General features: G+C 36.2%; 1 protein-coding gene across 10 annotated transcripts in view; it reads right to left on the reverse strand.

Moving 5' to 3' along the window:
• The window catches only part of LOC113509955 (protein sprint), a 365,904-nt gene that overhangs the window by 6,634 nt on the left and 345,963 nt on the right, over positions 1-13,307 (reverse strand). For all 10 annotated transcript variants that reach the window (XM_052894346.1, XM_052894340.1, XM_052894344.1 and 7 more), the window contains 7 exons: positions 12,435-12,549; positions 10,932-11,027; positions 10,033-10,129; positions 3,040-3,206; positions 2,170-2,274; positions 1,018-1,203; positions 122-253 (listed from right to left, as the gene is read on the reverse strand). In XM_052894346.1, coding sequence (XP_052750306.1) covers positions 122-253; positions 1,018-1,203; positions 2,170-2,274; positions 3,040-3,206; positions 10,033-10,129; positions 10,932-11,027; positions 12,435-12,549 — 898 coding nt within the window. The remainder of the gene's footprint in view (positions 1-121; positions 254-1,017; positions 1,204-2,169; positions 2,275-3,039; positions 3,207-10,032; positions 10,130-10,931; positions 11,028-12,434; positions 12,550-13,307) is intronic.

Below are 13,307 nucleotides of genomic sequence, written 5' to 3' on the forward strand. Positions count from 1 at the left end.
CGTGGATTCGAGTATTTAAACAGAATTTGTTATATTTAAATCGCCAATTTTATCGTCATGTATTTGTATTTGTATTTGTAAAATGAAATGCAATTTAGTAAATATAAGTAAATATACCCACCGAATTAAACATAACAGATATGGCAGCTAGAAGATTCTCGAGTTTATCCAACGGGGAGTCGGCTTCTTGCATCTTGACGAAGTGTTTTGAGATCACTGACAACACCGACGGTGGTGGCACTTTTGTCGCTTCCTATGAATAGATAGAGAAACGTGTTGCAAAACGTGTATCATAATTTTTTTTTTAATAAATTACTCAAGGTGTTTATCTATCTATCTTATTGACGGTAAACGTCATGAGGTCAGTGACTCTAAAGCTATATATCCTGTAAGGGCGACCTCCACGCGATCTCCTCTGTAAACCATCGTAGTTAATTCTTACTCAAAAGCTAGTGTGTTTGACAGCATCCCGCAGACTGAGTTTTTTATATAACTTAAAATAGCAAACAAACTGACGGCTCACCTGATGGAAAGTGGTGACCATCATCTATATACAAAAACAGCATAAAGTCTACCGTGACGCCCACGTCAGTCTTCATTCCTGAGGACTAATGTGTTATGCCTCTATTCCCTGTTATTTCACTGCCATATTTCACCCTTCAAATCCATCAAGCACACTTGTGCAAGCACAGCTGTTTTACGATAGAAACACGAATGGTACAGTGATATCCAAGCAGACGACTTCTGTACAAAGTCTCCTTCTGTTACATTAGCGGGAGTTACCATTTCATCTTTTTGTTTATATATTTTTTAATTTTTCTGTTAATTCTTGTTTTTGCTTTGTGTACAGAGAGCGACTTTGTACAAAAGTTTCGTTAGCTTGGGCACCTCTGTCCCATTCGTGTGAAAACCTGTCAGTGGCTTAGTTTGTAATCCTAAACTATACCTATTTATTCTAGTGTAGCCCTGGGTTTTATATAAACAAATAAATTTCGAAGTAGTTTGAGGTGGGCGTACCTTGATGCCGAGCTGCAGCGGCGTGGCGTGCATCGCGCGTTCGCTGGCGGCGTGCATGCAGCGCACTTCGCTCGCGTACTTGGTCGCCAGCAGCGAGTACAGCCGCGCGCGCAGCGGCCGCACTACCACGCGGTACATCACGCCCTCCAGGATCGCGTCCAGGTTTAGGAACTCCGTAGGTTTCAACTGCTCAAATGAATATTATATCGCTTAGTTTCATTTCCAAATTTTGAAATATTTCTCGTTTAATAGGAACTTAATTGATTTTGAATCAACAAAAATCCGGCTCGAAGGACTAAATTTGATGTTAATTTCATTGAGTATACGCGAACCGCCTGCTGTCCAATTATTACTGTTATTTTGAAATAAGGATAATTTACGCCATATTTATTACTATCTGTAACCCACGGGTTTGCTCGCGTGAATCAGTAAAGTACCCTATGGACTAATTTAGGATATAGCCTACCCGCGTCATCAACTTCTATTTAAATCCGTTCAGTAGTTTTTTGTGTGAAAAAGTAACGAACATCCATCCATTGGTAACAATGTCTGCATTTATTATAATAATAGGATTTCAACATACATAAAATTCAAATTAATACAAGAGGTAAGTTCAACCGTGCCTTTTTTTTTTTTAGAACAAAACAGTAAAACCTGTGTATCGAATGTTACGTTCATCATCAAATCAGCTGTTATTTGCCCATTGCAGAATATAAGCCTTTCCCATAGACTGCCTCAAGGAACGGTCCTGAACCACCTGCATACACTGACTCCGTACAATGCATTTGAGGTCCTCACGCCATCTAGTCGCTGGTCGTCGTACACTGAATTACGTCCACTAAAAAGACATCAAATTAAGGCTATTTGGCCTATATCATAATCATCATATCGGCCTTTAACTGTCGACTGCTGAACATAAAGCTCCTTGAAAGGAGGGGGAGACAAGGTTTTGACACTAGTTGCCAAGATTGGCAGGCGGATTGGTAACCGTAGTTATGCTTTGGAGATGTTTTAGGAGGGATGCTGCTGCTCATTCCTTGCCCTCCCTTCGTCACCCCTTACGACACCCACGGGAAAGGGGCCGCCTATTTTATGTCAGGACCACATGGCAATTTGGCCTTTATAATTATTATTAATTTATAATTTTCTCACCTTGAGCCTCTCCTTCTCGACTTCCTTATTAAACTCTCTCTCGCCGTGCTTGACGAGATAGTTTTTCATTCCGGACATAAACTGTCTCATATTGCTCATCATTACCTGTAGAAATAATAAAAGGAATAATTTTAAATGCACTGTCGGGAGTTAACGCGATGGAAAATTTTTGGTAGGTAAATAGTACCTACATCTCTCTTCAATTGTACACTCTTGACAGAGTGGTTGTGGTTTTTATGATGACAGTGAATCGTTGATGAGACTCTCCTTCGGGACTGAGGTCCTCGCAATACGTCTCCATCTATGTCTGCTCACAGCCAAGCGAGAGCATTTCACAATAGACAGCTGTGTGGCCGTTTTGATGAGGTCAGTCCATCGCTTGGTGATCTACATACCTGATTCTTTTGTTGACATTTTAACGTGGATTGAACCATGGCGTGGTCACGACAGGACTGTCGTATGTAGCTACTATTTACTTATATTTTATTTTATAGCCATATGTCCCGATAATGTATTTAAAATATGTACAAACATGTAAAGTATGTATAAACTTAACAAGGCGAAAGTTAAAAATTAAAACTTAATATTTCATTGATAACTCTGTCAATAATTTTAATGCAAACAAATTTATTTAGAATTCTGATACATCATTCTAATTTAAAATATAGTAGGATTGGGTATTATTATTAATAATCTTCTAACAGGATTTATTATTATTATTGAAAGAGGAACTTTTTTCAGACAGAAAAGCCTGTGACACTACTACCTTTTCGTTCCATTTTCAATATTTTTTTTTCTCTAAACTTTTTAAAAGATATATTAATGGTAAAAATTATGTATCCAATAGTGAAGATTCTTAGTCGTTCTCACCTTCGGTTCAGTCTCTTTGGAGTCGAGTGTGCAAGCGATGAAGTTGTCAATATTCTGCGCAAAGACGGTACTCTTGTCTTGGGCGAGGTGTAGTGCGTACGCGCGGATTCCAGCCCCCGCCCCGCGCACGCCGCGACCACCCCGCAGCGCCCGCACTCGTCCCGCCGCTGTGGACAACCGAAAAAATCACATATTACTTAATACTCTTTCTTGTACCTAAAAGATTAGCAGAAAATTTATTGGAAACATTAGAAGAAATAAATCACGGAGAGAAAATTATCGGCGGCTGTATTATAAAAACGAAATAATTAAAATTTCTCCCAAAAAAACTAAGTCTTTTTGATTTTTTATATATTTAACTATGTTTATCATACATTAAAACTTATTTATCATTCTATAATAAATATGAAAGTGACCAGTGGCGTGACTATACCATTTGGGGCCTGTGACAAATTCTTTTGATGGGACCCTATCAGTAAAAAAAATACTTTTCAAGTAAAATAAAGTACTCAGGTACAATGTAAAAAAAAAAAAGTTCTGAGCTCGCCGCCTCTTCAGCCGGGGTCCTTTTGGGTCGGGAGCCCGAACAAAAGGACCTATTGTTACGCCACTAAAAATGACTCTGTTAGTTTATTTGTTTCCTTTTTGGCGCTCTATAGGCTTAGCTAACGTCATCAGTAAAATGTGATATTATAAATTAACCCTCTTGTTCATAAAAACTACAATAAGATACCAATAATAAACCAAAAGTCAACTTCTTTGCCATTTTAAGTGGCATAAAAAAAAAAAGAAAATAAAAACTATTTTAGCTATTGAAGTGAATTACGCATAACGGCCCAAATAAGAGGCTAAGGGCGAAAAAGAGAATCCTATTTACATTACATTACAGCTATTCAAGTGTTTTGTTACTTTCTTTTAAAATGAGAATTTAAAGCAATAGAAAAGGACAAAACAATAGCTGAAATAGGTTATTGTCTGAGAGGTTTAACGTTTCTATGAATAAGGGATAAGTATGATCATATGGATAAAATCGCGGGAAAACATGATAGCAACTTCAAATTTCTATAGTTACAACTGAAGACTATTTATCTATAAATAAACTTAATACTTTAAACTTGAGATAAATAATACTGTATCAATGGCGGAGCAAATATTTGCCATTAAAAATATGAAGGTTAATAACATTAAACTAATATTAAATAATAAGATAAATAGAATACAATGTTAAATACCAATCTTCCATGTAGCAATGTCACGTAAAGAATTATCTAATATTTACTGCAATAAGATCTGTTGTTCAACATACATTAGATAATTACCAACAAGCACATATGACTTTATATTTTTATCTCGTTTTCTATTAGAAATATAATTTTTTTTTAAATATTTAACGAATTATAGAAAATAATATTGAAGCTGGAAATTCTTAAATAAATTAGAATAATATCTTGTGAAATATAATACATCATGTAGAGGATATATCGTGTTAGTTTAAAAAAATTAACGATAGGTGAAAAAAACAGACAACGTGCACATAATAGCCCAGATCGTCTAGACTAGACAAATGGCTAACGAATTCATCGATGGAATCGTTATTAAAAGATGGTCTATAAGTTGGAGTAAGGCATTGGACGTCGCTATCCCATTATCTTATGGTGTTGCTAGCTAAACTCTTTCGTTTCGTTCTATATGGTCGCGGCATAGAATAGGCCACTCTTTTTCCCATGGCTATCGTAAGAGGGGATTAAGGAAGGACGAGGGATGAGCAGCATCATCCCTCTTAAAACATCTCCGAACCCTAACTGCTGTTTCCAATCCGCCTGCCAAGCGTGATAATTACTGGCAAAACCCCAAAGAGTACAACCCCATCAATATGATGATGATTAAATCTTTTCAGTTGCAGCGTAATCTTCGTTGCAACCTTTAAAAAATAAACAAAATGTACTTACTTATATAATTTTTTGTGAAGTTAGAAGTATTAAAAGCCAATTCATTCGATGCCGAATTTTCACCGTCACCGTCACCGTCATCGTCATCTGTCGTGCATGATATGCACACACAAAACGATTTGCACAAGCGGCTGAAAAATTGGGAGATCGCTTCGACTAGTCTACGGAGAGGCGGCGGTGGTTTTACCACTTCTTGATCGTCGATGCTTTCTTCCAAAGCATCACAGTGGCACGTGGGAGACTTGGCGATCACAGTTACCAGTTTTCTACTGCCTTTGCCTCTTATTGTTAAACTGTTGCATATAGTGGTAATCTCATCTGTGTTGGCCAATTTATTTAAAAACTTCGGTTCCATTAACTGTTCTCTGGTGAGGAACATCCAATCACTTTCAAGCACGAAATGTTCTAGTGTATCACCACGAAAGTTCCTGACTGTGCTCAAGGCGTATACCTCTGGCGGCTTCGGGATCAGGTGGGACGATTCAAACGATTCTTGGGCTTCCTCTGCTTCCTCTTCCTCGTAGTTTTTATAGAGTCTTTCTTCCCAGCCACGTTTCTTTTCAACGGGCCACTCGTAGGCCCTCTCTGATTTTTCGAGGAACAATTTTATGAACCATTTCATGATTGATCACACGGCGGTTTTTGCCCGCTACTAAGAATGATTTGAAGCGATAGTTTCTCATTCACACGGAACACGTTATGCTCCGTCCGTCAACGGGAGACAACTGACGTTAGAAGTGATGTGAATGGTAAGAAATTAGCGGCACGCGTCGATCTTTAACCTTTATATATAATTAATTTATTTGCTAATAACGATATAACGGATAACGACCGCCGCGGTCCCATTGTGGTACGTACCATGTTAATTAATATGATAAACGTTTAAAGCATGTTCTAACATCCGTAATATAATCGAATCTATATCTAGGGTACAACTGGGCTAGAACTAAAACAATGAAATGCATATTATATGATAACAGATAAAGCGTTTAAATTAATCAAGTTTGTGAATTATAAATAGGTACTACTGTATTTTAGATAACAAGTACTAGATATACATATAATTAATATTTAATCTTTTCTTTTTTAATTGAAACGACTATACTGTTTAAAAAATAAGTAAAAATATATTTATTACCAAAGTATGTTTTAATAAGCACAAAGTTTATTGATTCCTATACTAGGCCGAGTCTAGAGTACTAGTTTCTACCTCTTATTGCACACTGCTTGTTTGTAATTAATGCTCCTTACCATTCAGGGTTTTCTGGAACTCTTACAGAGTTAAACTCGCCTGTTGTACATCTTTATTTAATATAATTTATATGTTTGTAATTTTTGTGTACAATAAAGTATACATAAACATATTATAATTTAAAATAATGCCATTTTTTTTTTATATCCCAGATGGACGATGAAGAAAGAGAGAAAGAAACTTCATATTGTACAGATAGAATAGTCGTACCTATATAGATACATAATCGTCCCCCATAAGGAAGGGTTTTGCCAGTAATTACCTTTTACGATATCCATGGGAAAGTTTGGGATGGGCCATTTAATGCCAAGACGATATGGTAACCTATATAGATTAATCAAGACAAAATATTAAAATTATGAATTTTGGCCATTTGGAGAAGATGGATGAAAGAAGAGATTTATCATCTCTTTCGTAATTCATTCTTTCAAGCAAGAATGAATGGAAATGTCGGTAGGAGCCGCCCTAGATGGACTTATGTCGACCAAATAGGCGATGTGCTGAAGAAGGGCCAAATTAGAAGTACCCGTAACCGGCGAGCGTGTATGAAAAGATCGATGAATGTGGAAAAAGAAAAGAGGTTTGTTTGAATCGAAGCATTTGGCGTTCCATTGTTTCTGCTACCCTAATGGGAGACAGGCGTGACAGATATGTATGTATATGTATGTATGTATGGACTTGAATGAAAACGTGATATGGTTACTGATACTGATTCCAATCAATTCCGATCATACGAACGAAGTCGTAGATAAAAACTAGCAATAATTTTTATTCATAGTCAATTTGAATAACTATTGTATGGACAAGAAGGCCATATTTTAATCAAATACTTGTAATTAATTTTTATTTTGTATTTTATTCATCATTTTTTTTTTTCGTTCTTGTTTTTTCATTTTTTTTTTGTTAATTCCTATTTTTGTTGCTTTGTGTACAGCGCCTTGTATCTATATTGTTGCTACTAGTGAAAACCTATTAGTGGCTTATTTTGTGATCCTAAACTGTATCTTTTAGCTCTAGTGTAGCCCTGGTTTTCCTATGAATAAATAAATAAATAAATAAATTATAAAATTAAAACAAATATCTATTCATTACACATCTATGTTATCATAGTACCTTTGTAACTGGATTTGTTTACAATATTCTAATGCGCAGTATAAGCATTTGTAAACACATTATACGATTTATATAAAGTTGGGTAAATACAACTGTTTGATCATCCTAATGGCACGTGTATCATTTTTATCACAAGCTAAAGTGTAACGAACCCAGTGATGCAGTTGTAGACACATGATTACGCTAAATGCGGTTCCGAGTTCGAAATACGCTTGCGTAAATTTGGAAACGGAATGTTTGAAATTGGTGTTCTTTTGTTTGGTTTTTAATAAGTAACTTCATGTGGTTTTTTTTAATAAAAAGTGGTAAAAGTCGTTTATGAATATGAACTGCACTTATATTCCTCATGCATTGCCATAACCTAAAAAAGTGGTGTTATGTTACCATAACCTGTAAATTCACTGCCACATGCAATCAAAATACAATTAAGCAAGCATAGCAGTTGCCGTATGGTCCCAGCATAGAATGGACCACCCATTTTTTTTTCTGTGGGTGTCATAAAAAGCGACTAAGGAAACTGAATTGTGGAGGAATGGGCAACAGTGTCCCTCTTAAAACATTATTCAAACAATCGCGGTTGCCAACCCGCCTGCCAAGCATGGTTATTACTGACAAAGCATAGCATCTGAAGTGATAACTGGTAACTATTCTACCCCGACATGGTACAGAAGGTACAGATTTAAACTTTAGACAAAAGTTATAGAAATAAAAAGAAATTCAAACGTTCCTAATATCAAGTCAATAAATCCATGCGGCGATCGACTGATTAATCCAACCAGTTTTAAATTACATAATTTTAAGCGATAATTAGTTCATTTAATGAATAGGTTAATTTATTATTAATTTATTACATGATTAAATATTAATTAGTTCACATTACCTGCTGACTAATATATTAAAAATTACATCATTAACTATTACAAACATTACAATTATTTGATAACTACTAATAGTTATATAATGTTCTGTCAAATCATGAATTTAAAAGATAGATAAGGATGGGATAAGGCGTGAATTTACAGGGTACAGAGGGATAACATCTGAGTCCTCAGGAATGACAAAGCATGGGGGGTATCATGGGCGAAACAGTATACTCTGTTATGTCCATGGTACTGCTCATGTCTATAGGCGACGGTTACCACTTTCCATCAAATGAGCCGTCAGATTGTTTGCCATTCTAAGTTGTGTTAAAAAAAAAATTTGCATTACTTACAGCACACAAATAATAACAGATATAGAGATGCATACAAAATAAAAACTACTGGCAAAACTGCCACTATGTTTACTACTAGGTTTATTTTCAGCAGTGGAAAGTTAATAACTGAAATGATGATGATATATTTTCTTTATATTCTACAGTATTGTCGCCAATTTTGATACTTTTCGCACAAAAAGTCCAGTTTAGTTTTCAGTCCGTAATAATTCAGTAACTATTGTGTTCTTTTTTTATAAGGCACAAAACAGTTAAGTTGATAAATTTACAGGATGCTGTCTTAATTGTCACAAATCATTAACAAATATATACAAGAACTTTGAACTCAAATCTTCCTTTTTATATAGGAGATAATAGATAAATAGTGAAATACAAATAATGACAGAAAAAAGAATGACAGTCTTATTGATAAAAACGCCAAACAATATATAAAGTCAATCGTTGAATATATTCAAGAGCAGATTAAAAGAGCTTCTTCTGTCCTCATAAACTTATTATGTCTATGTATGTATATGTACGTATTTTGTATGTAAAGACGTATTTTATGTCTATGTATATATGTATATGTATTATTGTATACAGATATGTATTTATTTTGATTTTAATTGTACGAGTTACTTTTATATGTCAACATATTTATTATTTTTTAATAGAAACATCTATAAAGTTTCCTCCTATTATTGTACGCATACTGCCCGCTAATAATTAATGCTCCTTTCCACTCAGGGTTTGCTGGAAGAGAACTCTTACAGAGTTAAGCTCGCCTGTTGTACATCTTTATTTTATATATATTATATGTTGTAATTTTTTGTGTACAATAAAGAATAAATAAAGTTTAGCGTTTTTACTCTAATAGCTAAAATAGGTACATATCTATTTCAGCTATAGAAGTGTTTGCCCTATTTTTTTCACTCTATTTTCTAAGTTTGATTCAGAATAAGATTATTTATTTGCATTGAATATGGTTACATTAGATATCCAGTTGTGTACACTTCGAGTTACATGTTTCACCAAAATACTGGTATGCAAAATTTATTAAAATATTTATAACCTATCGTGTTTCAAGCGTAAAGCAGTTGTGTTGGCAAGGCTGTGTTTCGGTTTGAAGAGTGCGATATGGCGTGAAATTACAGAGTACAGAGGAATAACATTTGAGTCCTCAGGAATGGCAACGCATGAGGGGGGTATCATGGGCGAAACAACATACTTTATGTCCATGGTACCGCACATGACGGTTAGCACTTTCCATCAGGTGGGCCGTCAGCTTGTTTGCCATTCTAAGTTGTATAAAAAAAGTTAATTATTGTTAAATTCATCACGATGAGCTAACAGACCTATTTCATCCTCACCTATTAATCTTCACTGGTACTTCGCCAGTGCATACCGATAGCGTAGGCGGGGTCACTGTTTCATATTCATTCACGAAATAAGGTTTTATTTTTTTCTTTTAATATCACAATACTTACCAAGTAAAGGATCCAGTCGATCTCGGAAGCTTTTGGCACGGTTGGTAATAGTCGGACCCCTTCTTGGTAAAGGTGACTCCCATTCACTGGGTTCCTCCTGTGGATAAACAAAATAACGCTGTCAGCAATGTTCATATATATACATGCTTTATTGCAGGAGACTTTGTACAAAAGTCGATTGATTGGGTACCTCTGTTCCATTCGTGTATCAACCGTAAAGCAGTTGTGTTTGCATGGCTGTGTTTCGATTTGAAGGGTGGGATATGGCGTGAATTTACTGGGTACAGAGAAATAACACCCAAGTCCTCAGGAATGGCAACGCGTGGGGGATATCGTGGGTGAAACAGTATACTCTGTTATGTCCATGGTACTGCTCATGTCTATAGGCGACGGTTACCACTTTCCATCAGGTGGGCCGTCAACTGGTTTGCCGTTCCAAGTTGTATAAAAAAAAAATTACATTGAAGTTGCATAAAAAAATTGTCATTACTTTTTCTACTGTCGCTAACCACCGTGATCATTATACGTCACGTTGGGTTAACTGACCTGGCCCTCTAGAAAATCGACATCGCTAGCGAGTCTGTGAGATAGAATGAAATAGCAACGCCGGATGACTCATTCCAACTCACGGACTAGCTAGCGATGTTGATTCTATCGTCGAATTTGCTTGCCACTTGTCTAGAGGGCCTGGTTTTATTCTTATGTCCCGCCAGCGTATATCAATAACTCACTAGTTTACATTATTATTAATCGAATTCTCTCTTATTACATACCTAATATACATATATAACATACGTATTTGTAAACATTAAAGTCGGTTAAGTTGTTTCGGAGATTAGCGTGAACAGTACGAATAGGGATTTTTATGCATTAAAAATTAATTATGTTATTAAACTTACTGCTTCGTATGGTGGTTGTCTGTTAGACGGTGGTATGAGACCGTCCCACTGGGAACTATCCCATGGCTCTGAGAATACTGTTCCATCATCGCTCGCCTGGAAAATGAGAAAATGTACACTACATTCAAACTCCAATTCCAATAGAATCTACTATAACATATTAAAATATATATAAATAAAATATAAAATTATTTTATTAAACTAGCGTTTATTTTGCAGAAGACATTTTATAGGTAGTTGATAAGAATTATTTTGTTTTATTCGGCTGCCATGTTGCAACATGTGCGTGGACTGAATAACGGTCGGCGATTGATGACTAATATGGAAAATTGTAGATCTTCTACTAATAAAATAATAGTAGTTAATTCTCAAATGTTAATAGTCGCACGCATACAAATGGCAGCGGAATTAAACAAAATAATTCTAATCGACTAATCATAAAGTTATTTAATAATTTTATATTTTAATAACAATTTTGTATATATAATTGGAATTTGAGTTTCGAGGTCCGTGGATCGGAACCACGCTCTGCTACCATGTTGGAGAAAGCTTAATAAAATAATATACAATAGGAAAAAGACATCGGTCATCAAGTTTTATTAGTAGACTAGCAAATTTCAATAGACTGTCAACAATAAAAAGATTTAATATTTTTAACATTGAGGTTATCTACTCTAACAGAGTTTAAATAATTTTTAATCTGGTTTTTAATAGGAAACAATTACCGCATTACATTATATGGGATGACTCCTTCTTCCTGTTTCGCCACATCAGTTATGGACTTAGTGGCTAAACTATACTAAAATGTAGGTAGCATTAAATATTTGATAATTTGCAGGGAAGCTAAAAGTGGCACAACGAAAGATGTATATATATTCTTTATTGCACTTGTAAATTACAATGTTAATGCATTTATAAATATTGTGAGCAAGGGTGGACTTATCTCTGACAGAGATCTCTTCCAGTCAACCCAATGCAGTTAGAAAACATGTTGCTAGCGGGCAGCTGAAGTGCTACAACTATACATACGATGTACTACAAAATCAAAAGACTCTACCTACTATTAAAGTACAAAGCTACAGTGGAAGCAGATTAATCCACAACCCATGTGTTTGTGAGGAAGAAACAAGCACGATACAATTATCTATTTGTTAGGGGGAAGGGATTGTTAATAATAGAAACTAAGGGCCCTATTGCTAGCAATATACTCAACCAGGTCGACCTCCACGTGCCACCCCCCCCCCGGAAACCATCGTGCTGAATTCCAAGTGTATTCATCACGATGGGCTACCTGACCTGTCTCTTCATCCTCACCTATCATCACTCACTGGTGCCTCCCAGTGTATACCAATAGCACAAGCGGGGTTACCATTCCATCATCACCAATGGGTGATGGAAAAAATCTTTTTGTATAAACTAGACACTTTTTCTTATAAGGAGAGTTACCCAAGTTCAGCAGTGGATTGCTTGACGTTATGATTTACATGATGGTTATTAAGATACCTGTTCGGACATGGGCCTTAGATCATGCACGTTGTCGTAGCAGGAGGCGCGGGGCGGCGAGCGTGTCTCGTCTGGCAAAGCAACTGGTTCTAAGTTCAGTCTTAGTTCAGGTAGTCTAAAACAAATAAAAAAAATATTTTACCATCCTTATAAAGTGAACATTTTGACGATATATCATACGAGTATACAGTTACAAAAGGAAGACTTTGTATAAAAGTCGATTGCTTGGGTATCTCTGTCCCATTCGTGATTCAACCGTGAAGCAGTTGTGTTTGCATGACTGTGTTTCGGTTTGAAGGGTGGGATATGGCGTGAATTTACTGAGTACATGGGAATAACATCTGAGCCCTCAGGAATGGCAACGCATGGGGGTATCATGGGCGAAACAGTATACTCCGTTATGTCCATGGTACTGCTCATGTCTATAGGCGACGGTTACCACTTTACATCAGGTGGGGCGTCAGCTTGTTTGCCATTTTAAGTTGTATAAAAAAAAAATTAGACCATAATTCAGTTAATATTTAGGTTTTTTTTTCCAGAATCTACTGTGATCCTGCCATTTCTGGAGCCGAAGCGCGTCGCAAATGGGATACAACGAATATTTAGGGTAATCAAGGATAGGGTAAGAACGATAAGCAAGCTGAAGTAGCAATGGGCTGGTCACATAGCTTGAAAAACCAATAACCGACGGGAAAGAAAGGTTCTTAAGTGGCAATCCCGTACGGGCAAACACAGTGTAGGACGACACCCTCTTAGATGGAGTGATGACTTCAAATGTATTGCAGGGAGTCAGTGGATGCAGGTGGCTCAGGACCGTTCCTTATGGCAGTCTATGGGGGAGGCTTATGTTCAGCAGTGGACGGGTAATGGCTG

This window comes from Galleria mellonella, unplaced genomic scaffold, assembly GCF_026898425.1.
Source record: "Galleria mellonella isolate WM207_F2 unplaced genomic scaffold, CSIRO_AGI_GalMel_v1 utg21, whole genome shotgun sequence".
In the NCBI taxonomy this organism is placed as follows: domain Eukaryota; kingdom Metazoa; phylum Arthropoda; class Insecta; order Lepidoptera; family Pyralidae; genus Galleria; species Galleria mellonella.